At 44.3% G+C, this 25,924-nt stretch overlaps 1 protein-coding gene across 2 annotated transcripts; it reads left to right on the top strand.

The window, feature by feature from the left end:
- Nucleotides 1-577: 577 nt before the first annotated feature.
- On the top strand, nucleotides 578-24,024 carry CNMD (chondromodulin). 2 transcript variants are annotated; one of them, XM_036893701.2, is made up of 7 exons: nucleotides 578-758; nucleotides 1,184-1,324; nucleotides 6,218-6,358; nucleotides 12,717-12,839; nucleotides 16,177-16,330; nucleotides 19,971-20,134; nucleotides 23,492-24,024. In XM_036893701.2, the coding sequence occupies exons 1-7, from the start codon at nucleotides 687-689 to the stop codon at nucleotides 23,702-23,704; spliced, it is 1,008 nt and encodes a 335-aa protein (XP_036749596.2). In that variant the 5' UTR covers nucleotides 578-686; the 3' UTR covers nucleotides 23,705-24,024. The 2 variants fall into 2 exon arrangements, with proteins under 2 accessions (XP_036749596.2, XP_036749595.2); XM_036893700.2 differs by having other exon boundaries at nucleotides 579-758; nucleotides 23,489-24,024.
- Nucleotides 24,025-25,924: the final 1,900 nt, after the last annotated feature.

Genomic DNA, 25,924 nt, shown 5'->3' with positions numbered 1-25,924 from the left:
CCCAGGCAGAGTGCGCTGTTACTCTGGCTCCCAACTTTCCTCCAGCGTCCTCTGCTCGGCTTTCATTTTTGCTGTGCCTGTGCCTCCTCCCGGGCCTCCTGGAGACACCAGCGGCAAGGACCATCCCCAAGGCCCTGCTCCCTTCTCTAGTCCCTGGGCCATCTGGCAACGCCAGGCCCGTGTAAACCCTGGCAAACTTGGGCCAGCGTCCCCTACCCACCTGCAAAACCCTGTTCTCCTCTCTGTCCCCTTCTACCAGCCCCATAACTTGTGCAAAGGCAGGAAATGGGCCTCCAGCCAAGTGTCGCAGCAGAGCCCTTTGACATTCTAGGAGATCTTTGGATGGTGGAAAGAGTTTTGGCAATTTAGCATTTCTTGGGGTTTTAGGACTCAGCGTTCCTGGTCTACCTATCTCCCTGCCGCCATCCCCACCTTAACGCACTCAGGTTTACCAAGGGTGCTTTGGGCGGCCAGTGGACTGGAGAGCGCGAGAGGGGCTTTCTGGAATGCTGGCCGCGCTCACACTGCTGTGGGGCGGAGGAGAGCAGGGAGGAGAGAGGTGAGGCGCTGGAAGGGGTGGGGAACGCTGGGCTGGCCCAGGCGCGACGGGCGCTGCGTGTGCGCGGCAGGACAGCGCCCGGGGCGCGCGCGGAGCCTCCCAGTGCCCCGCTCCCCCGTCCGCAGCCATGGCAGGGAACTCGGACAAAGTGCCCATCGCCCTGGTGGGGCCTGAGGACGTCGAGTTTTGCAGCCCCCCGGTGAGTCCCGCGCAGTCCGGCCGCCTGGATGGTCCACAGCAGGGCCCGGGCTCTGCGCCGGGTCTGGATCCACTGGCCGGGTCAGGGATTTGAGCCACCGACTGTGGGAGGGGGGATGCCCAATGTGTGCGTGTGCAGGGCCACTGGATCCACAGCCTGGCCGGAAGGAGCGGGTGGAACGGGGGTCAGGGTGGGCGCAACCGGTGCGGGCGGGGAGTGTAGACCCGCGGGGCGACGGCCCTGCTCCGCGATAATCGCGCTGCGCGCCCGCGTGCCAGGATCGCTGGGGAGGGAAGGCGGCCGAGGGGGCGTCGGGAGGAGCTCGGGGCGCGCGGCTCCCACCCCAGCGCCCAGTCCCGGGGCCGCTGCACGGGGACCGCGGGGGCAGGCGGCGCCGGCCTGACCGCCTCTCCGCCGGCCCGCAGGCGTACGCCCCGGTGACCATGAAGCCCTCCAGCCCCGCGCGGCTGCTCAAGGTCGGCGCGGTGGTCCTCATTTTGGGGGCGGTGCTGCTGCTCTTCGGAGCCATCGGGGCCTTCTACTTCTGGAAGGGGAGCGACAGTCACGTAAGTCAAGCCCAGGGGCGGCGCGCGGGGTGCCGACCCGAGGCGGGGTGCGCAGGGCTGGGAGGTGCGCCGGGCGGAGGGGGCGGCTTTCAGCTGCCAGCTGACCCTGTGGCCCCGTCCGCTGTCCGCTAGGTCCCCGTGGGGCACCTTCTCCCTTCTTGCATCCAACTCCGCTACGCATGCTTTCTGCTCACAGGCAGCTTTGTGGAAAAGTAATTCAAGGTTTTAAGGGAGAATATTCAAACGACAATTAATGGGAAATGCAGAGGACAGATCGAGGAAAGCCCATTTTGGAGGATCTCAGCCTGGCGCTTCCACTAAGCAGTTGTGTGACCATGGGTAATGCATGTCACCTCTCTGGCCTCGGTTTACCCATCTTTAGGGAAGAACTGATCTAGGTGATCTCTAAGGCCTCTCCTCGCTGAGAAAGGCTATAGATTTAAGAACCAGGACAAAGACAGTGCAGGAATACTCAGACCCAATATTGGGGATGAATTTGACCTTTCAGGAGTGTGTGTTTGTTGCAGTGTGACCTATCTATTATTGCTCCTTTCTCTCTTGCTCTAAGAAAAAGAAAAAAAAAGGCCTAACTTCCTTGAAGATGCAAATCTCTTTAAAAATCAATTCTGGCCTAGTCACGTGTGATTTAATGGTGAGTGTTTCACTAACTGCTGTCCTACTTTCTTTGAATGGGACTATTTATTTTAAAGCTCCACGGGCTCTCAAGGAGTATAAAAGTGCTTCTAACTTGACTGGGCAGAATTCCAGTGCGTTCTCTAAATACTCTGAATTTTGTTCACCTATGCAAAGGGGGGCATTTTATCTTGATGACCATTGCCAGGCCTGGTGTAAGCTTATTTCCTCTAATGGGAAAGAACTCCGTCTCCAGCGCGTACACAAAGAGCTGTTTCTTGATCACTACCCGCAGAGGTTCCGGGACTGCTATGTTCCCCACTCTCTCCCACCACGAAATTCAAAGCACGAACGAATTCCAGCACTTAGAGAAAATGGTGCTGAAAGCAATTCAACCATTTCACACATCACATCTTCTGCAGTCACTGCCTAATTTGTATTTTTAACTCCAAGGCCTTGTGAGGATAAGCATGCCATTTAGCACTGAGTCTGTTTTATAGAGACTATATCAAATTTACAAGCATTGGTTTGTAGGATCAGAATTGCACAGTATTTTGTGTATATTTGAAAAATGTCTTAATGTATTTTTATTTTAAATATAGAAGCTGGGCCAGATGCTCATATTTGAAAGAAGGAAATCTGAACATGACAATGATTTCAATATCTACATCTTCATTAATAGCAGGGTTTAGAGTGTCATCTTCTGGGAAATTGCATGGTATCAAATATAAATGCTCTCTTTTAGATGACAAAACCCAAATGGTATAGGTCATTTGGGGATAAAAATAGCATTGCTTTTTTTCTGGTAAAGAATTTGTACATGATATATATTAAAATGAATAAATACCAATTGGCATTTAAATATTCAAGGCAAACACAGCTAACTGTCAAGCTTCTAAATAGAAAGATTGAAAGATCATCCTGAATAAGCAGGACTCCCCTTTTCATCTTTTACTTTCCCGAAAGTGTCTGGTTCAGAGGAGGAGTGAATTCTAGAAATACAAAGGAACAGCGAGTCACATTTTATTGCCAATAATCAAAGTCATTGCTATTTCTTATACAGGCAGGAGAATGAAGAAAATCATGGTAGTGTGAGTTTTTTTTTTTAACTCCCCAAATATTCAATGCTGATCCATATTAGTAAGTTTGAAAAACAAATCACAAAATACTAAATAGAGTAAATTTGGCACCATCTATGCATAGTGCATGCATAGGTCTGCTTTCCCTGAATACAAGTCTAAATAGCCCAAACAAAACATAATCAGAAAAGATAAGTCACTGTCAAACAGAAAGACATCCCCAACCAAATGGATTACCCACTCTTTGGGGATTACCCGTGCCTGTGCTCCTCTATATTGGTTATAGAGGAGAAGCAGCTGTAATTACCCTCCTACAAGTTCATATGGGTACACCCTTTAGGACAGGATTACTGGAACACAGCTGGAGGAATATGAAATATCGGAGTGCTAATAATCAGGCGACAAGTGACTGGGCTCAAATATTGAGGTCATGTTTCATCCAATTAGTGTAAATGAAACAAGGCTGTGAAATATGGGAAATTCCCACCAACACGAGCTAACTGACAACCCTGCCCTGTGGGGTGAGGGGATGAGATCATTGTTTGGGGCCTTTATTCTCAGACTTATTTTCTTAGACATTGTCCCAAACATGATGTGATTAATCTTGTAGAACACAGGCTTTATTAGAAATGCATTTAGCAAATATCCTCGGCTGTAGAAGGCACCATATTGAGCAGAATTTTGGCAAACAATAAACTTCACTGTACTTGGATAGAAATAGCCTTAGGTGCCAACAGCTTCATTGGCTTAGGGGAGATAATGTGATTACTGCTCCCCCAGCCCAGCTTCCTTCTGTGCTCAGGGCCCAGTACTTTGGAAATAACTTATTCCCCACCCCCAGGGCCCACCATTCATGTCAGGAGGACACAGACCTTGCACTGCTGCTGCTTACAGACAGTGTACTTCTTATAAAAATGGGCTGAAGCTACATTACAAAGGATGCAATACCTATACCAGGTTAGGAAGCTTTTGTTGGGAGGAAGATGGTGGGGGTGGAGGGAGGATGGGGGTGGGGATAGAGAAAAGTGAAATTTGGACCACAAACCACTCTTCCAGTATTACATCTTGTCTCCTTAAGACCTGCTAAGAATTTGAAAACTATTAATTTCTTAAATTTTGCATTGCTTTCCTAATGAAAGCTTATGTGTAATGCTTCCAAAAAAACAAAAAAGAAAAGCCTCTTGTAGCATGAGCGAAGGACACTTGTGCCAGCAGGAACTCTATCCTTTTGACAGTCATAATTAGCCCATGTAAATAGTGGCTGCTCAGAGCGCACAGGGACAGAACAGAGCCTGCTTTCTAAACCTTACCTGCAGCAAGTGCACGCTCAGCCAAAGAAAACAGGTCTCCCTAACTGGGCTGATCACAAGGACCACCTGAGGAGCAACGTGAAAACAGATTGGTGGGCTGTGCTCCAGACCCACGAAATCAGAAGCCCTAAAAATGGTTCTTCTGACCAGGCAAGCTTGGGAGACAGCATACTGCAGGAATGCAAGTTCATCAGAGGAGGGAAGGAAGGCCACTGAGAGATGGTTAAATTGAAATTGCATGTGGATGTTTTCTATTCTGCTAAATGAAGGCTGTTGCCTGAAAGGGTACTGGCTAGTAGCGCCATTTCAATATCTCTGCTGATAAAAAAAAACTGTACTCCTTGGGTCTTGCAATAATAATGTAAACTTATAGTTTACATTAAGTAATGGTCCAATAACAACAGATACTTTCTCTAGTATTTGTCCATGCAGCAGTCATTCTCCATAATAAGGGAGAAAAGCCGACTTGAACTGAATCTCAACTATTTGCAGGTCTTACCTACTGACCTGTCACTTAGCAGCAAGTATCTCTTACCAGTTCTTATTCCTTTCCCTTTAAAGATCTATGTATTTCATATCATTTGAGGTATATTATATATATATATAATATATATGTACATACACATATATATATATGCCTCTAAGTCAGAAAAAGAAAGAAAAGAAGAAAAGGAAAGTAAAGACCTGCATTACTATCCCACAACACAGAGAAAGTTCTAGCAAGGCCATGGTAAACTGAGCAGGAGCAGCATGTGAATCATTTTTTAAACTAGTGTACTAATGATGTCTAAACTAAGTGAGTGCTTTGGCTCATATAATTTAGTGGTAAACTTTAAAAAAACTATTTTTCATGGCAGAATTTTTGTTAAGAAATCCAGCACATAAAACAGATAAGAAACAGAGCTGCTGTGGTTAAACCGGAGGTGGACAGGTAAGAAGGGGCCTCACGGTGCCACCTGCTCTGCTAGCCTCCCTCCGGGCCACCTCTGTGAGGCCTTGGCAGCCTAAGGACACAAATGAAAACCACCTACGAGGTCCGGCTTCTTCATCTCACATTCAAGCCAATTCCCAAGAACCAGGGATAAGTGGTGCAGCTGCCTGTTTTCTGATTTCTGGGCCAGTGCTCTTCAAACACGCCAAGGCCTCCTCTCTTCTTCCCCAACTCATCTCATAACAAAATGCCTACAACACGTAAGCCTGTCCCATAGGGTCATTAAAATGAGGAACTCCCATTTTGAACTGAAACAGATGTGCACGTGGACGTCGCTCTCTATGAATGCTGCTCTGCCTCAGGCATACCTAGTTCTGTCTGTCGTCCTTACTATACACCACACTCCATGCCAAATCTTGACCAAAGGATTTGTTTTTTAAGCTTTTAAATGGAGGTGCTGCCGCAGACTTGTTCAGTGTATGGCTCAGTTAACCCTCTGCCTTCTCAGTTTCCATTTATCCATCAGTGGGTCACAACTCGGCAAAGTACAGTTGACCTTTAGAAAAGGAAACTGTGCTGAAGCCCCATCCCCACAGGTTCTGATTTGACTGGTCTGGGGAAACCCATGCATGGCAGCTGTAGATGCTACTCAGATGCCTCTTTGGGCAGCCAGGATTGCAAATCACTGAGCTATCTGAATTAGTATCTGAGACTTTTCAGGTATTTCTAAAGAAACCACTGCAGTATGTGATTGGTCTGTGGGTATAATTTAGTGGTAAGCTTATATATACCTGTGTTACTTGTATATATATGTGTTACTATTAAGGATGATTGAGTGTATCTCTGACAAAGGTAACCTCAGATATTGCAGGTTTAAAAATAAGTCCTGAATTGCTCTCAAAGGAAAGAAAGCATCACTAACTCTTGTGTTCACTTCCAGATTTACAATGTCCATTATACCATGAGTATCAATGGGAAATTACAAGAGGGGTCAATGGAAATAGATGCTGGGAACAACTTGGAGACCTTTAAAATGGGAAGTGGAGCTGAAGAAGCAATTGAAGTTAATGATTTCCAGAATGTAAGTATATTTCATGCAGTTAGAGAGATGAGCCAGGCAAGCCTGGGAGACTTCTAATTCAGGGGCAAGCAGCATGCTTCACACACATCCGGGTGGGAACTGTTCTTTGTGGTGGTCATAATGCTGCTAATCCACGTACACCATGCAGTGTATTCTCTATGTAGGACTACTCTTTGTCCTTTGCATTTTCAAAATGAAAAAACAACACCTTGGCATAGAAAAAGAACAGGTTCTTGGAACCATATAAAGTCCTGGCAGTAAGACTTGAAAGACTGATTTCTTTCCAAGCAGCTTTCTATGACACAATGAAGAAAATACTCAAACTATCTTACAATCTGCAAGGTCTGAAATGTGAATTTATAGAAGAGGGAAAATTGAATGACCTAATAATCTCATCAACAACAGGTGGAATCTATTCACATACTTTTCTCAATTCTTCATATTTCCCATTTAATCCAGAAAACTTGCATGGAGAATTTCCTATTACATCACATCATATGCTTCCCAACCATGGCCTCTTATAGATAAAGCATTCAAGTCTCCTTTGAAAAAGGCAACCATGTTTGTTTTCCAAAATCCAATGTACAAGCAATTTGAGATATTAAGCTTGCATCAATGTTTCAGTGTACATCTGCAAACCAATGTGTCGCTCCAGCCCTGCTTTCCTATTGGCCAACATAAATAATCTTAGCTCTCTCATGTTCTAAGATGAAGAAGAGTCATCACTATTGGAGTTCTCCTGTTAAATCTGTAGTTGCTACAAATGTAGGTGAGACTTCATAATGAAAAAAGTCTTTCAAAAAGAATGTCTCTTCTGATAGTTTATTGGTCTGCAAACATCTTATCGACCTGTCTTGCTCCGATGAGAAAAACTAGAGATGCTTTTCACTTGATTGAAAGAACTCCCCTTGTTGATGCCAAAACACACTTCACTAGTCCTTTTCAATATCAGACACAGGCTAACATTAGAGACCCAGTAAAGCTAGACATTATTTGCTGATGACAACAGAGTGGCTATATTCCGAGTGGGCTCTGCCCCAGGAGTACAGGCTAGGCAGCCCCCTATGTGACCAGCAGCAATTCATTTAGTCGTAACTTTGCAAATGATTCTGGTCAGTGCACAAAGATAATTTCTCTGGACCTATTAAAGGCTTTTACTGCAAGACCCAGGACAAGGTAAAAGCATTTTTCATTTGTGCTGCTCAATATAAAATTATAAAATGTTATTCCCACACACACATCATTCAATCCAGAACAAGATTGAATACCTATAATGTGCCACAATATCAAATATGCAAAACATAGCTACATAAATGAATAAGAAAAGATCCATCTTTCTCAAGATGTGCATGTGTCATGAATATGTTTTAAAATATTTTAATCCCCAGCCTATATTTATGTTTTATAATCCTCTGGTTCTAATAATGGTATTGATTGTGTTTTGTTCTTATAAGCCAGCAGAACCACAAATATTTTATAAACTGATCAATTCTCTCTGATAGCTTCCACATTTCTCTAAGTCAGAACTGGTGAGTAGGACATTTTTTTGATGGATAGAACCTGTTAATGGGTTTAAACAAGTCTGGACTTTTGAAAACACATGAATCAGGCACTATGGTACCTACCCTATCACTTTCTCCAGGATTTTAAACCACCAGTCAAATTCAAGAAGTATTTATTGAGTCTTCCTGTGTGCAAGGGACAGTACTAAGCATGGGGAAAGCAAAGGGGCCAATGCTTTGTTCCCTCCCCCAAGGACCTTACGGTCCAGTCCCGGGAACAGACATCCACACAGAAGAGGCTTGGGGGCAGCCTGGGCACCTGGTGCAACAGAGTCTGAGCAGAGTGCTATGGAGGGGAGGCAGTCGCTGCTGGTTAGGAGTTTTGCAGAAGTGCAGAACAGGTCTTTGTTTTCCAAAATCCAATGAACAAGCAATTTGAGATATTAAGCTTGCATCAATGTTTCAATGTACATCTGCAAACCAATGTGTTGCTCCAGCCCTGCTTTCCTATTGGCCAACATAAAAAATCTTAGCTGTCTCATGTTCTAAGATGAAGAAGAGTCACCACTATTTGAGTTCTCCCGTTAAATCTGTGGTGATTAGATTTTCAACTGGCAGAGAAATAGGAGCAGGGCTTCCCAGGCCCAGACAAGAGTACAGAGTGTGAATGCACAGGCCTGCCCCAGAGTTCTCAGGAGCCCAGTGTGGCTGAAGATGGGGAAGGGAGGAGATGGGGATGCAGGTGGGGCCAGATTTGGAAGGTTCTGAATTGTAAGTGAGCAGTCTCCCCGCCAGCCTAGGAGCCCTCCAAGATGTCAGCAGAGCCAATGGAAAAAAGAACCTCTTGAGAGAGAACAGCACTGAACAAAGAGCTCCAGGCTCTAGACTGTAAAGAAAAAACTGTTCATTCAGGACACAGAAGGTAAGGTAGACTTTATTCAGGGGGGACTACTACAGTAGGGTTTCACAGTAGGGGAGAGAGATTGCGTTCAACTCTGATACAGTAAGGAAAAGTGGGGATTTATAGCCAAGGAGCAGGGTGGGGTGTTGGTGGATGGAAAATTACTAAGAGGCAGAGTAGTTTTCTACTAACCCGATCTCACAGGATGTTTGCCGATGGCAGGCGAGGGTGGTCAGATAGGGACATCAGACCAAGGCTGACTCAGCAGGATTCTTGCTAAACCTGGAATAACCTGGCCAAGACAGAGGCCAAGCTTAGGGCCTAGATAAAAAGAGACCCCAGAGGAGCTGACCAGAGTTAGGTCAATAGATTAGACTCTTTGTCAATACCCCAGGGAATACAAAAACTAGGTTTGTTCACGGTGTATGAGTTACATTCTAGAAAGTTATCCCCTCCAAAGCATCAGTGCTGTAGGTTTAAGCCAGCGCTCTCAGGCTAATAACTGGCTTACATAACAAAAATTTTAAATGAAGACAGTAAACTGGTGGGTGTTCACTATGTAATTCTTTTAACTTTGTGTATATTTGAAAATTCTAATTTAAAAAGCTGGAGATTAAAAAAAAAAAAGGATAGCACCTACCTCATAGGTGGATTAGTTATTGATTTAAAAAATCAATATGGCCCCCAACTATAACATAAAGGAAAACTACAATGAAAGTACTTTATAATACAATTTGCACTTCAATATGCAAATGCTCAGCATCATACTCAAAGGCATCATAAAGTCATACATGTGCTCTGATAGTTGAACCACTGTCAGTGCTCCAGCCTAAAATGCACTGAGCTAAGTGCGTGTTGGCAAATTAAATACCAGGTAATTTTCTCAGTGAACAGAAGTACCATTTTCTCTCCATTTGCACAGTAATTGTTTTCCTGGAATGTGTTGTACATTAGAACTATGCCAAAATCACTGTGTTCGGGGATGTAAAATGGTGTTGGGTTCTAGGCACAGATAGTCACGATCAGGCTTCTCACCCAGGACCCGGGACAGCTGGTCCTCGGGGGCTTCCTGGGCTCGTCGGGACCCGACATCCCTGAGCCCTGCCCAATAAAGCCAGGAGAGACCCCCACCTTTGTGACGACCAGAAACTCCCCCAAAGATTTCTGAAGTGTCCCCTTGGGAGAAAAGACCCCTTGCCCTCCTGGTTGAAGCCACAGAAATCGATGTGATCCCCTAGAAAGAAAAAATGTGCAGCTAAAACGAAATTACCTAAGTCTTGACAAAAGAACGTTAGATCACTGGACCCTTCACTCATTACCTTTGTTAGCATATTTCCTCATAATCACCACCTTCTGAGGCCTTGTTTGTGAACCAGGTGGTTTGCTTGGCTTTCTTAGGCTTTTTCATCCCCTCTGTTTAATCTCTTAATCTCTCAAACTGCTTGATATGGATTTGCAGCTAGTAATGGCGGTTAATATGTGTGAACTCCTCCCCACAGGACTCATTCCCTGTGGGGTTTCAGTTCTCTGCAGCGTGTAGACTGCAGAACTAATTCAATACTAGATTCACATTCAGGGCTGTGAATCTTTCAATAGAATCACTCTCTCCTTTGGGGATCTGGTCATGGCTTCCTCCCTTACACCTCACATTCAGAGGACATGAGGGCTTGAAGTTAGGAGAATATCACATAGGGTGACAGTAATCTCCCTCCCCTGCCTTCTGTTCTTCAAACCATCTTCCCTAAATTTACGTACAGAGTAAAAGCAACAGACCTTCAGGAGACAGCGTAGTAGAGGGAGTGATTCTCAAACTGTGTTCTGGAGGCCACCACCGTCAGCACCTAAGATCTTGTTAGAAAAGTTTAGCCCTGACTCCATAGCAATTAAGTCAGAAACTCTGGGGACAGGGTCCAGCCCTCTTGTTTCATTTATCAAATCCTTCAGGTGATTTTGGTGCAAGGGAAATTTTGTGAGCCACTGGTACAGAAGAAACTTCTGTCCAAGGCTGTGTCTTAGCCCATTCAAGCTGCTGTTATAAATTACCATAGACTGGGTGACTTATAAACAACAGAAATTTATTTCTCACACTTATGGAGGCTGGAAAGCCCAAGATTAAGGCGTCGGCACCTTGTGATTCACAGCTGACCGTCTTCTCGCTGGGTGCTCACGTGGCAGAAGGGGTGGGGGAGTGCTCTGGGGTCCCTTCTCTAAGGGCACTAACCCCCTTCATGAGGGCTCCATCCTCATGGCCTCATCACTTCTCAGAGGCCCCACGAAGAAATACTGTCATCATCTTGGTGCTCAGGTTTCAACATATGAATTTGTGGGAGACAAAAACATTCAGCCGGGAGCAGGCTGTTTCAGTCATTTAAAAACTTTGTTACCCTGAGCAGGTTCCTTTCTCCCTGAACCGGTGGTCCTCAACCCTGGCTGTACATCATAAGCACACGGGGAGGTTTCCAGAAGACAGATGCCTGGACACCGCCCAGGCCAGTTCTCGGGGAGTCTTGGGGGCGCGGCCCAGGCCGCCGTGTATTTAGTCTCTCCAGGTGACACTGGTGCAGTGGGTGGAGAACCTGTGCAGCGCGCCTGGAGCCCCTCCTTGGGAAGTGGGGCTCGTGCCTCCCCCTCCCCCAGGGCGAGAGCTGCTGCTGGGAGAACCAGTGAAATGCGTCACCTACGATTGCGACGTGGCCAACCAGGCTGCAGGGCAGAAAGCGGGGCGCTTTCCCTTCTCTGCTCTCCGCTGTCACCCCACAGCCTCTGGGGGGCTCCCGGCTTGGAGGCTGCCCAGGGCAGTATTTCTCGGGATACCTTCAGGATTGACCCGCGGCCCGACCTCACTCTTCCCCCAGGAGCTCTGGATCCTGGGCCAGGACCCCCAGGTCTCCCGTGCTTTTCTTCCTCCACGCCTCAGCATTGATGCCGCAACAAATTCTCTATTTTCCTGACATTTGTCTCAACAGAAGTTTGCCAAACTGAGATGTTCAGATTCGTGTTGGTGTCACATTATTATGGTATAAAATTGGTAGATCTTAACACTGGTTTTGGCCACTCACTCACCATGAAATGAACCCGCGGGGTGAAAGTGAACACTCTTGGGCCAGAGCGGGCTGTGTGCCTGGTGTGCTCCCGGGGGAAAGTCAGTGCCGAGCTGTCAGCCGGGACTGGAGCCTGCGGCTGAGGGTTCCCTTGAGGCCAGTCCCTGGGCATATGAGGAGACAATGTTTGTATCTCACAGGGGACAAAAACAAAACACTCAAGTCCTTGTTAAGACCTAGGAGGAAACTTCAGCTCCTGGTGTTGTAGAAAGCTTTGCTATTTACTCTGGGCTCAGCAATTTAGGAAAAAATCTGAATTCAAGGAATTAATTAATTGGGCCAGCATCTCTTAAAAACCTTTGGGGATCACCAAAAATTTTAAAAATGCAGACACCAATCCCAGGCAGCTTGTCGTTGAGCAGGGAGATGACAGTCACAGGAAGGTACCACGCGGGCGCTGAGAACCGAGTGCCAAATGCAGGATGAGGCCAGGGGGGCTCACAGGAAGTCAAGGACGAGGAGCCCGCCTGGCCTGGGATGGTCCCAGGCACCTGCGTGGAAAAGATGGCATTTCATCTGAGCCAGCAGGATAGGTGGAACGATTCACATACTCTGTCTCAGCTCAAATCCACCTCTGCTAAACGCTTCCCCTGAGCCCACCGCCTGAAGTACCATCCCGTCCTTCCTATCTCACACTTCACTTCATTTTTATCTATAGCACTTACCACCACCTGACTTTCTCTCTTTTCCATTTTTGATAAGTAAAACTAAAAGGTAAGCTCCATGAGGACAGAGATTCAAACCGTTCTGTTCATTCTGATACCCAGTACCTGGAATAGTGCCTGACTCACGGTAAACAATAACTGAATAAGGGAACGGCTGTATAGATGGATGCACACATGTTTATTTCCTAGGGCATCACAGGAATCCGTTTTGCTGGAGGAGAGAGGTGCTACATCAAAGCACAGGTGAAGGCTCGCATTCCTGGCATTCCTGACGGGGGCGCTGTGGCCGCACAGAGCATCTCCTCTGACCTGGTGGGTACGGCATGCATTTGCCTGATGTTAGGGAACTGTCTGATCAGTGAGTAACACAGCATCAGGGACTTTACACGATGCAATCTTCATTAAAGGGGCCTCAGGAGCTTTCTAGCCTCAGTTTCACTCATTGTGGGAATTCCTTCTGAAATTCCCCCACAGCTGACCCCCAGTCCCTGCTGGAAAGGAACAGGGTGCTCCCTGCCCTGTGCATCAGGCAACTTGAAGAGAGGCAGCACTACACTGAGCTGAAATGGCCTCCTCTACAATTTCTTCCTGTTGGTTCAAGCTCAGCCAATGAAACTTCTCAACACATGTTGAATTCCTTTTCTGTGTCAAATTTGTGAGGTTTTGAACATAATTCTTCCATTTATTATTAATATCTTGCCTATGAGCTTGATTTTTAAAAATTTGCTTTAAGAATTGCACACATTGTAAAGACACATTTGACAGTAGTACCTTACATTTACTTAACACTCTGGGGCCTGTGAAGTGGTCACATTCACGATCCTCTTCCATTGAGCTGTGGCAGGGGATGGTGGAAAGGAAATGGACTTTGGAGTCAGAAACACCTGGGCTCAAACCCTGGCTCTGACAGTCGCTGAGGATGTGGCCTCACCTCTTCAGGCCTCAGTTTTGTTAACTACAAACTACGGGCGTGCACACCTTCTCCACAGCCCTAGACACTGCTAGCTAGTGACTGGACAGCTCTGCTATCGCTGTTGATTCTATTATGACCACCTCTGGTCCTTCTAGTATCCCTAAGAGGGAGGTGAAGCAAACACCAACTCCCTCAGGCAGAAGAGGAGAATCAGGGCAAGCACAGGTGCCTGGAAACTGCCAGACTGTTTGCCCGCACAGGGGCAACAGCAGGTGTCTCACAACAAAACAAAACAAAAGCAACAAAAGCTAAAGACAACCTGGGAATTTCTGAAGCTGACTATCATGTCCTCAGTTTTCTTTTCAGCTCCTGGTTTCCCTGGCCTCCCCTCCTGGGAGACGGTTTCCAGGCCGTGGTCACTCCAGATTCCAGGCCATGAACATTCTCTGATCATGTTCCAGTTTTTAACTCCTGAGCCTTGCCATTCAGAAAGGAAAGCCATTCTCCCAGTGTGAACCCACCAGTAGAGTATAAAAATGAGACCAGACCTCCTTTGTCCTGACCCTCGAACTTCTCTTGCTGCGCTACCATTTTTTTTTTATAGTCACACGGCTCAGTTTCTGTCATGACGCCTTCAGGGAACTCTCATCCCTGAAAGTCTCCCAGGGGGGCAGGGAACCAGCTCTCCTCTCCCGTCTGCGGCAAGAACCAGCTCCTCCACATAGCAGACCAAGATCTAATCATTTGCAGTACATTTTCTGGGTTTCTTATAACAAGTTTTTTCCCCGATTTTTAAAAACAATACTTTGTCATTGTGGCAAATTTGGGAAATATGTTTCAGAATAGAGAAGAAAACCACCCATGATTCCATAGTCCACAGATAGCTGATGCGAATGTTTTGGTGAATTCTCTTCGTGTGCAGGTTTATGTGATGTGCATGACTGAGGTTACACTGTTGTCCACTCTTACTATTTTCACTGTAGTTTTCCTAAAATGTAGGTTATAATGGACGTATGACATGTCATCGTGTGTATAATGTTAAAAGTCTGGTTCTTGAACACTTGATGTATCTTCAGTTTTTCACCATTTCAAATAATAATTGAAAATAATTTTTGAATACAGATGTAATTCATTGTGGTGAGAAGCTTTGTATTTAAATCTTTGTCTGCATCTGATTCTTTTTTTAGGCCATAGAAGTGAATTATTTTTCTTGTGTTTAAGTTCTTTATATTGTGCACAGTGGATCCTCTAGTGGACAAAACCAAATTCAGACAATATATTTGTGTGAATTAGGAATGTGTTTGGCTGCCAGTAGCAGAAAACTACACTCAGAATGACTTAATCCACTAAGGATTCGTTTTCCTCCATAGTAAGCGACGTGGAGGTGGGCAGCTGCAGGCACTGGCTCAGCCAGCCCCGATGTTTTGGCCTTTCCTTCCAGTTCTAAACCTCAACCATGCATTCAAGGAAGGAAGTCAGGAAGAGGCTTAGCACCGTGACTTCCCTTTAATCAGGAAAAGCAGAAGGCTGCTCAGCCCCCCAACATACGTTAGCATGGACCTCGTTGTCTAGAACTGGTCACAGGGTACCCCTTGCTGCTGGAGAGTTTGAGAAAGCAAGGGTCTCTCCGGGGGCCCCACATATTGCTGCCTCACACAGGAGCAGGACTGTGTTACATGCAGAGAGCAGGGGGGAGGAGACTGGACAGGCAGCTGCAAGTATGTGCCCCACGTTTACTGAACATTCCTAGCTTGTAGGATGCATAGATGTGCATCCTTCCTACCATCCCACTCTTACCCCACACTCTTCAGATCGTGATGGGGTAGACTTACACACCACTTGCTCTTATAAATTTTTCATCAGTTTTGTGTAACTCTAAAAAGCTACTCTAGCCAAAGAGCATTCATTTCCTGGATGGAGTCATTTAATTTAAAGTAAATAACTGGATTACCTGAGTGTTAGCTTCTTCCAATAACTTTAAGTTGTTTTAATGCAGCCATAAGCCTGAGGGAAAAAGCAGAAATGAAGTGCTGCTTTTAGCTAAAAATAAGAAGAAAACATTTAAATTTCTCCAACCTATTGCAAACTAATAAATACATGAAAGGAACAACCTGGCAAAATAAATGTGTCTCCTGGGTTATCAAACCATTCTCAGCATCTCGCAGTAGAAGAAAATCCAGGGTTTAGCTTTGAAATCTCAGTGGTGTGCTTGATGTGAGGAACATCTGAAATGTGTTTTGTTATAGCTGCGAAATGTAGAAATGGTTTATGTTAAATAATACTTTGAACTAAGACATCACTTGCTTTCTCCATTGTTGTTCAGAACTGCAGAACAAAACCCCAAAGGATTTTCACTTCAAATGAAGGGTTCCTCTATCCTTTATAGGATGCCAGAGTCCGTTCAATTGCTTTTCTTCAAAAACATCTTTGATCAAAAACATCAGATTAACCTAAATCTCAAAACTGGTATCAAGTAATTTTCACTTCCACTCAGGACATTCATATTCACACATTCTAGTAATCCAGAGGCAAGGAAGCCCAGGGGCTGCGGAATAGGGTGAAGACACTGACAAACAAAGAGACGGGAACCCTGAGTGTGTGTGTGTGTGTGTCTGTGTGTGTGTGTGTGTGTGTCTGTGTGTGTGTGTGTGCTCTCATTAAGTTTTTATAAGGCAAACGGGAACCTTAGCACGTTGTCCTCTTTGTTCAGTGCATTTCTTTTTTCCTTACGCACAGGAAGGCAAGATCATGCCGGTTAAATACGAAGGAAGTTCTCTCATCTGGGTGGCTGTAGGCCAGCCTGTGAGGGACAACAGCTTCTTGAGTGCTAAAGTCTTAGAACTCTGTGGCGACCTTCCGATATTCTGGCTTAAACCAACATATCCAAAAGGTAACATTTCAAGTTCTCTCCATGCTGCTTGGAGTTCTCCGTGCGCGTGTGAGCTTCCTGTGAGGCCCTCCATGGGCCTGGGCGTTAACAGGGGAGATGAGTCAGGATGCACAGGGCAGTGCCACAGTGTCTCAGGAAGTGGCGTGAGAGACAGAGAGAAGGGAAAGGACAGCACTGAATGTTGCGGGGAAGGGACTGCACGGCAGGGTTAACAGGAAGCATCAGGCCAGGGGCGCAGCGGCAGACCACATTACTGGCCGGTTTTATTTATGACTCTCCCACTTCTTTCCACTCTGGCCCTTAAGCTCAGTTGTTTGCACTTTCCAATTTTACCTTTTTTTTTAAATTTGTAAGGCAGAGAGAATCAAGGGACTAAGAAACTGTCATACTGCCCAGTCTTTATTATGCTCAAACCCAGAATTACAGGACAGCCAAAAGCTGCTGTGGGCCTAAATTGAGATTCCTCAAGTTCAAAGCCTGAGCATCAGCTTCCAAGTACAGTGGGAAAAAATGAAGGCGCCTGGGGTTCAGAGCTAGGCTGGAGCACAGCTATGAAATATTTAAGGGTGGTGAAGGGCAGGCAAGCCCTGCAGGCCAGGCTCTCTCCCGAGAGCTCTTCCATCCCCAGGGGTACCCTCACTCTTGATCACCTACACTCACCCCCACTGGCCTCCCAAAGGCCTACTTTGTAGCTCTGGCCCAGCTGTGGAAAAGGGCCTTTTTCCTAGCACAGGTGAGATAGACTGTTTTCTGAAAGATTTTATTGAATGCTGAGAAAGAACAGCATGGAAATAAAATATAGGCATTAAAACCACCAGGCTTAGGAGGGGACAATGGGCAGTTATTGTTAAAGGTTACAGTTTCCATTTGTAAGATGAAAAAAGTTCTGAAGACAGATGGTTGCACAGCAATGTGAACAGACTTCTGCCCCTGAACTGTACACTTAGAAAGGGTTAAAATGGTAACTTTTATGTGTATTTTATAATTTTTTTTAAAACCTCGCCAGGCTCAGGAAGTCCAGGTTTCTGATCCTGCATAGCTAACTTTTTCCTAGTTCACACATCTTACACTTTCCCAAACCTTGGATAAGATGGCTACTTTCTGGCCCCAGCAAAGCAAATAGGATTCAATTCATAAGCCACAGGTAGTGGCTGCCTGGAAGAGCAGGTGGAGAAAGATCCCGAGGCCGCCTGCAGGCTCACCGAGAAAGAGTCCCACAGACAGTATCTGTCATGACTGAAGGGGCTGGAGAGGGAACCCCAAGTGGATCGCCGCCCCTGCGCCCCCTGCCCCAGCCCAGCAGGTGCTCACCACTCATGGCCCTGCTGCTCATGCCTCGCCTGCCCCCACATGGGATGGGCCTTCTTGCTTCCACCACCACCCAGGAACTGCATCTCCAATAGTCAAGGACAGAAGTCTTTGACTCTTGCTACTCCATAGGGCTCTCCCTAAGCATTTTCTGAGGACAAGCCTCTCACCCAGAGAGCTCATACATTCATTCAACAAACATTTATTGAATTCTGTCACTTGTTCTATTATGTGTCATTTACTTGTTCTAGGCACTTGGCATTGGTGAACAGAATAGACAAGAATCCATGCCTTCAAGGAGTTTTACATTGTAGCAAGGGGAGACAGTAAACACTTAATTAAAATAATTGTACAGTACCATACAAGGCCTATGGAAAAATAACAGAGCAGGGTGCGAAGTGAGGGGCGGAGAAGTCAGGGGATGGCGGTGGGGGTGTGAAGACAGTGCTATTAACAGTGCTTGGCTGACTGCTGAAGAATGAGTCCTTCCACCCCTAGGGAAAGAAGTTGTGCCCTACAACCAAGGTGTGGCACGGTCCCTCAGCACGACCACATCGGAAGTATTCAATCATCACAGCAGCCATACCAGAATTACAGATATCACATACACCACAAGAGAAGTGGCTCCAGATTTGAAAAGGATTGAGTAACTGTTGGTGTAGCCATTGGATGGAATATCATACACATTAAAAATGAAGTATTTTTTCTAATCTGTCGTAAATGCACTCACATTTTACAAAAAAATCAAGAAGATAAAACCCCTCTGAGGATGTCACTCCCCGCACCTAATAAAAGCCCCCCAGCCCCAGGGCCCAGAACACTCGGCTGGGTCTTTGCACTGGCAGGTCATCCGGGTCCCACGGCTGAAGTATCAGAGGCGCGGAATGGTGGCCCTCCAAGGCCAGAGGGAAGGCGGAGAGCTGGTGGCTGCTGAGCTCTGGCTGTGTGCAGCCCCTGCACTAGAGCTTCACATGTTGTCCTTATTTAATTATCACCAACGACTGTCCATGTAACTACTCACATTTGCATTTTGTACATGAAGAAACTAAGGTTTACAGATTATATAACTTGCCTGAGGTCATTCGGTGCGTTTAAAAAAGTGGTATTGAGATCTGAATCCAGGTCTCCCTGAAGCCTCTCCAGCCATGACTCAGACACCAAGCTATGTGGAAGCTGCCCATGGCTGTGCAACACATCTAAGTTCCCATAAATAACAGAGCACTATGCAATCATCACCTGACATGACTGTATGCCAAACATTATTCTAAAGCCCTTAGACACAAATTTTCATTAACTCCATCACTACCCTGTGAATTAGATACTATTATCCCCATTTTGCAGGTGAGGAAACTGAGACTCAGGGAAACACCAAAGCCCATGCTGTGTGGTGCTTTCCATTTCTGCCACTCAGCGGGCATAGGTCGCGCTGCAGGACCCTCGTGGCAGCGTGGTGAAGAGGGCGGGAGTTCACGCTCACCTCCCACCTCTGCCACCAGTCAGTGATCTTGACCAAGTCACTTGGTCTCTGAGTCTTGATACGATCATCTATAGATGGGTCTGCTTTGTCTACCCCATAGGATTTTTTAAAGAATCAAAGATTAAATCTCTGAAAACTGTAAAACGTCATACATACATAGTCAATCCACTAAGTGCATGGGACTGCAAGTAACAGATACTCGATTGGCAATTGTTTCAACAAGTACAGGTTGATGTTTTATACAGTCAGAAGTCTGGAGATAGGTTTCTAGCATTATCGGCTATGCAGTGGTATCACCAAGTCTCTTTCCACTTTTCCATTTTGCTTCCCAAAGCATACGAGCTTGTCGTCCTTGTGCCTGCCGCTTCTGGTCAGTTGGCTCTCAAAACCCAGACATATCTACATTCAAGAAAGGGAGACAGAGGGAACAGTATCTGTCCTCCCTTATCAAGGAAGTAAAGCTTTCCCCAAAACTGCACCAGAGTGTCTGCTTATGTCTCCCTCGCCAGAAACGTCTATCTGACCACTCCTAATTACAGAGCAGGCTAAGGAAATGAGTGGTATCCTACTGTCTCAGCTCCTGCAGGGGAGGCAGGCAAAGATAAAGGGGATTGAGGATGGACATTTGCCAGCTATCTTTCAATGATGACCTCAGTTAGGACTATAAAACCAAATCTGGTCATCCATATGTGTAACTGAAACATGCTTTACTACAAAAATTTAAAAAAATGTAAATGGTCTCTAGTCATGTTTGTGTTCTGATAGCCTCTTCTCGTTTTTCCCCCTAATAAACACATAACTCCCTTAATTATTAAGGGAATTAACTTACAGCACTTTTTTTTTTTTTGCTTTCAGAAATCCAGAGAGAAAGAAGAGAATTGGTTAGAAAAATTGTCACAACTACAAGAAGACCACACAGTGGGCCACGGGACAACCCAGGCCCTGGAAGACCGAATAATGAAACCAGACCCAGCGCTCAGGAGGACTCGGACCCCTTCAATCCAGACAACCCTTACCATGTGCGTACTGGTGTCCTCATGCCAGTAGTACTGAAGTGGTGTTTCTACTTGAGGTTTCAAATGAGCAGTTAGTATTCAACTGAGCCTTTAGCTCGATAATTTTTAAAATACATCTTGTTTGTTCCAAGGTTTACAAATGGGGGTGAGAACACTTGCAAGAATTGTCTCTTTCATGCAAAAGCCTGACTAGGTGTAGCCCTTACTCAAAGGTGTTTCTGTGCTCTCCTTTTTTTGAGTCACAAGTCCAAAAAGACAAATTCACATCAGGAATTTGGTTGTTTAAAAATGTTCCAAAAGTGTGCCATGGGGGAGACACACAGTATGAAAGTATTTTCTTTCCCTCTCTATATACATTTTAGTCATCGTTCAACAGACATTTATTGAGAACCTGCTCTTTTCCGGGCCCTGTGCAGAGGGCCGGACAGGAGTAACTTCTGTCCTCAGGGGCTCTCAGTCCAGTGGGTAGATGGACTCATACACAAGGCAATTTACACTGAAACACTGAGAAACAGTGCTTATAAGGATGACACTAATGTGCTAAAAACTTCTCAAATCTTCAGTGAAATATTACTTACCATTACTATGCTTTGCAGGGAGTCAAAGTAGAATAGTATTTATCTGTAAGTCATGTTTTAATTGAAAAATAATACATGCATGTATTTTCAAAAACCAGTAAGGGGTATACAATGCAAGTGAGTTTCCCTTCCATCTCAGACACACTCCCCAGAGCAACCTGTTAACAATGGCTATTTGCGCAGTTTCTTTGCAAAAACACACACACACACACACACACTTGAACACAAAAGAGCATACAGCACTTCTATATTTTACTTTCTTTCCAGTTACAATAGAGTGTTTCGGAGATTGTTCTGTATCTCCTCCTACACCCTCATTCATTTTAATGGCTACATCTTCCATTGTGTGGATATACAGAAATTTAACTAGTTCCACTTTGGTGGACATGTATATAGTTTCCCTATCTTTTGCTGTTAGAACTGCTGTAAATAGTAAACAGCCCTGTACATAACTCAGAGGGTTATGGAAAGGAGTAAATGAGATAATTCAAGGGCAGCTTTTAGCACAGTGCTTGGCACACAGTAAGCATACTTGCTCAGTATTAACTCTTACTCTTATACCTCTTGTACACATATAGGAATGTACCTTTAGTGTAAATACCAATGAATGGGTCTCCTGGGTCGGAGGATATGGGAATCTTACATTACTTAATGAAGGATACCACATTGTCTCCCAGGGAATTACACCAGCTTTGTGTCTTCAAATAGCAGTGAAAGGACTCATTATCATCAAACTTTTAAAAAATCTTTACCAGTCTCCTGGATGTAAAATTGTATCTCCTGGTTATTCTACCTTGCGTCTTTGTGTTAAGGTTGAGCATCTTTTCATACACAGATAAGTCACCTGTATATTTTTTCCTATATAGCCTATTCAGTCCTATACTGCTTCATGTATTGCAAATTTATTTTCTAGTTTATCATTTTAGACTAATATATTTTATAAAGATTTAGAGCAAAAATTTTTTTAATAACCCAAAGCTTATGAGAAAATTCAGGACATCACAGTACTTCATTCCCTAAAGTTCCAGAGAATAAAAATAGTGAAATCTGAATAGGCATCAAGACTGAATATACTTTATTCCCCAGGTTTCTGGCCTAGCTGAATCTAGCTCAAGGGATGAAGGACACGAGCCCCTCTGTGGAAGGGCAGCATGCATCTCTGCCTTGCTTCCAGACTTGAGTGATCCCTGCTCTTTAAAATACTCCAATTATACCAGTTCCTTCCTTTATTTTGTGCTCAGCTTTCAGCAGAAGCACCTCCCCAAGATCTGTCTTTCACACACTCCTTTAAGGAAATCTTAGGGCAATAACCCCAGATTTCCTCCACCTTTTCAGTCTTAATGAGTTTTTGTTGAACCCTCAGATGAGAAAATGCCTCAACCAACAGGCCTTTTGATTCCCTCAGCCCCAGAAGAGTCAGCTACCATCATTGATGGGTTGGTTTTATTTCTGCTGTCCCAAATGAAAGTATTTCAAAGAACAAGGAAAAAAATATACTCCAAAGAATAAAAAAAATGAAGGCGAGTGACCATAAATATTTTGATGACCAAATCTGAATATAGGCTCTATCAGATGGTGTTAGTAATTGTTAGTTTTGTTTAGATGTTGATAATGGCAGTGTGGCTGTCCAGGAAAATATTGTTTTGAAGGTACATTCTAATGTATTTATGGATGAAATGTCACAAAGCCTTCAGTTCTCTTTAAATTCACTTCAGAATTTACTTTAAAATACTTCAGCAAAAAAATATATATATTTATCAAGCGAATTTGACAAGAGATTAGCAATTGTCAACTCTAGATGTTCAGTACGGAATCTTCTCCACTTCCAGTATATATGAAATTTTTCACAATAAACTCCCCCAGTCCCAAAAACTCAGTAGGCTTTTTTGTATGCCAGAAAAGGTGATAAGGCTGCTAAGTTGACTTTGCTCAAGCTTACCTATGTTTGGTGCTGCTCAAGTTCATCTTCCCAAGTTGTTACCTCCAGGAAAGACGCTTTAAATTGAATAATTTATATTATAAATAAGAGCTTCTTGGTAATGTAATCCAGTATCATATCAAAAAGGTTATAGAATCTATACCTAAAGATCTATGAAGAGGAAAAATAGATACATAAATTTGGCACGGGCAAATTTCTTCCAGTTCTATGCTCTCTCAGGCACTGAAAATAGAGTTTTATAGGTGATTTTTACTCCATCAGTATGACTTTGTGTTTACAATTATGGCACATAGAAAGTAGAAGGCTTAAGGTTTTGAACTTTCACACATTATATGATGCCCTTTCCTGAGTATTACAGACCCCTTACATTGAAAAAAAGGCAGAAGCTAAATGGCTTGACATTGCTTCCAGCCCGTGCAACTGGAGTAGCAATCTGTTGTCGGCCTCCATCAGCTGAGTTCAAACTGTGCTCCCAAGAGCTCTGGAAGCCATTACTACAAGAAGGCACCAGGGCTCCACTGACTAAAAATTAGCAATGGCAGAAATGCTACTTTTGAATCATGTTTCCTTTTTGTTTGCCTGTTTAAACTGAGTGGTGACCATGGCTCATTAAAGGCATGGAGAAATTTCACCAGAACAAAAAAGTCCTTCCTGCCAGTGACAGATTAGGTAGGTTGAAGTTCTTTGATGGTAGAAGGAATTTTGAATTATCAGGTTATATACGGAACACTAGGCTGATTTCTTGTAGCAGTGAAACATCCAGAATCTTATTTTAAAATAATGTGCATGCTAAAACCTCTCGTGAAAAAAACACAAAAATAATTATACTTTATTTCACAGCAGCAGGAAGGGGAAAGCATGACATTCGACCCTAGACTGGATCACGAAGGAATCTGCTGTATAGAATGTCGGCGGAGCTACACTCACTGCCAGAAGATCTGTGAGCCCCTGGGGGGCTACTACCCATGGCCTTACAATTACCAAGGCTGCCGCTCGGCTTGCAGAGTTGTCATGCCATGTAGCTGGTGGGTGGCTCGCATCTTAGGCATGGTGTGAAGTCATTTCACCTGCCAGGTGCTGTAAAGTAAGAATTAACTCAAGAGACAACCAAACTATGAGGCGTCTTCATGCTGAAAGGACCACAAAGTATTTTATATTCAAGCTCAGCAATGTTATATGACACACTTGTAACAAACACAACATTTCTCAGTTGCTTTACAGAACTTTATTCAGAATGTGCAAAATACTGAAAGTAGCTTCAGTTTAAAGTAATTGTAATAACCTATTACTTGCTATTTTTTGCCTTGCTTTTTGCCAGTTAGTCCTGCTTATAAGACTTGCTTCCCAGACTATTTTGAAATAAACATGAAACATGATTTACGACTTGTCAGAGATTCTAATTGTACACTTGAGTTCCTTTTAATCAAGTGACTAAAATAATGAAGTTGTTGTTCTTTGTACAGAACTCAACTATTCTTAAACGTTATAGTCCTTCCCAGTCTAAATGTGCCTCCAAAGTTTCCACAGAAAAACACAAACAAATAAGGAAAACAGGACATACAATGGAATCTACCTGAGGGTAAACATGAACCTCAGTGTGGCAGCTCATGAGGAATTCTCTATAGTTTGTCCAGGCATGTGATTATCAGGCAGCTGCCCTATGTTAAGTCACCTTCCAGAAAAGAGCAATGGGAAGGAGGGAAAATGCAGTCAAAGATAAATCAGACTTGCGTGGAAGGACTTTCACTGACATTCTGAAAAGCAGGGCTTCACACCCTTTTCAGTCTGTTTTCAGTAAGTGGTCATTGGGCCTGAGGAAGCATAACGATTTCTAACTTTGTAGTACAAATCAGGCTGATGATTTAGTCCAATTACCAGTAACTCTCCTAGCAATAGGGCCAACTGCTGCTTGGCAGATACGGCTGAGGAGGAAAGGTTTTATTTCCCATGACATAAACTCTCTCAGTAACAAGGACTGTCTTAGAAGTTGAAATACTAGTTCAGAAAGATGAGCAGGTACGTCCTATTTTTGACATTTTAGTTTGAATCACACACTTTGACAAAGAACCTTAAGGAAAGTAAGTTTTCCAAAACAAAATAAAGATTTAGAGATGATAAAGGTCTTAATATCATGATCTACAGTCCGAAATTCTAAATACAAATTACTGTACATCTAGTGTTCGCCAAGTCTGTAAAGTCATACAGAATTTCTTAAACCTGGCTATCAGATGAACACTCATATGCTTGAGTCTAATGCAATATACAGAAAAGGTCTCTGGAGGAAAAAAGCTATAAAGGACAGACACACCCATACTGAATTATATGTGATTGTTTACACTGTTCTCAGGCAGCAACTACTTCCTGCACAACTGTGAATTTTGTTTAGTCTTTAAAATGGTTGTCACTCTATTAACTAAGCAAATATGTACCAAAGGTTCTGCCTACCATCTCCTACCTCACCATGCAGCAGCCTATATAATTGGTCCTAGAAACTAAATAAAAAGGGGGGAAAAAAGAATGACTCAGTGATCCCAGCACACAAGAGCTTGTGGGCTCATGAGACACAGATAATCAAAACTCAGTACATCAAAGGCCTTGATAAAGACCACTGGGCTTCTTGGAGGTAGAGCATGCCTCCGCTAGGTCTTCAAGGATGAGCAGAAGTTAGCAAGATCAAAGTGGCAGGGAAAGGGCATTCCAGGCAGAGGAAGTAGTTCAAGCAAAGCCAGAGGTGTGAAGTTGTATGGGACAAGCAGACAAATGGAACATTTTCAGGTTGAGGTAGGAAACAGTAAGACAGAAATGTAGGCAGAAGCTGTCTTATATTGCATGTTAACTTTGAATTTATTTATTTGGTGGGTAAGAAGGAACCAATGACATGTTTCAGGCAAGGAGGGGGCTGGTTAAGTTTCCATTCTAGATGCATCACCTTGGCAGCTTCCAGCAACTGAGGTGCCCGACTTAGCAAGGAGAGTATGTCACATGGGAAGGAAAGCCGTCTCTTGAAAACATGCTCCTTTTCAAATAACGATAACTGAATGAAAATATAGGAGGTGGGTAATTTAGTTCATAATAGATAAGGGAATTATGTTGTTATGAAAGATCACTAAACACCCAAAGTCAACCTTACAGTAAAAAAGTATCAGTGTTTTAAGGGCAGAGAGGAGAATCAAGGTGGGACTGAGGGTAGGAATGACAGACTCAGATTATGTTCAAGAAAATAAAAGGTGTACTATGAAAGAGAAGAACTGAGTATACAAAGAGGTAACATTTAGT

The sequence above is a fragment of the Manis pentadactyla genome, chromosome 17 (assembly GCF_030020395.1).
Source record: "Manis pentadactyla isolate mManPen7 chromosome 17, mManPen7.hap1, whole genome shotgun sequence".
NCBI classification, from domain to species: domain Eukaryota; kingdom Metazoa; phylum Chordata; class Mammalia; order Pholidota; family Manidae; genus Manis; species Manis pentadactyla.
This window is presented reverse-complemented; position numbering and strand designations above follow the sequence as displayed.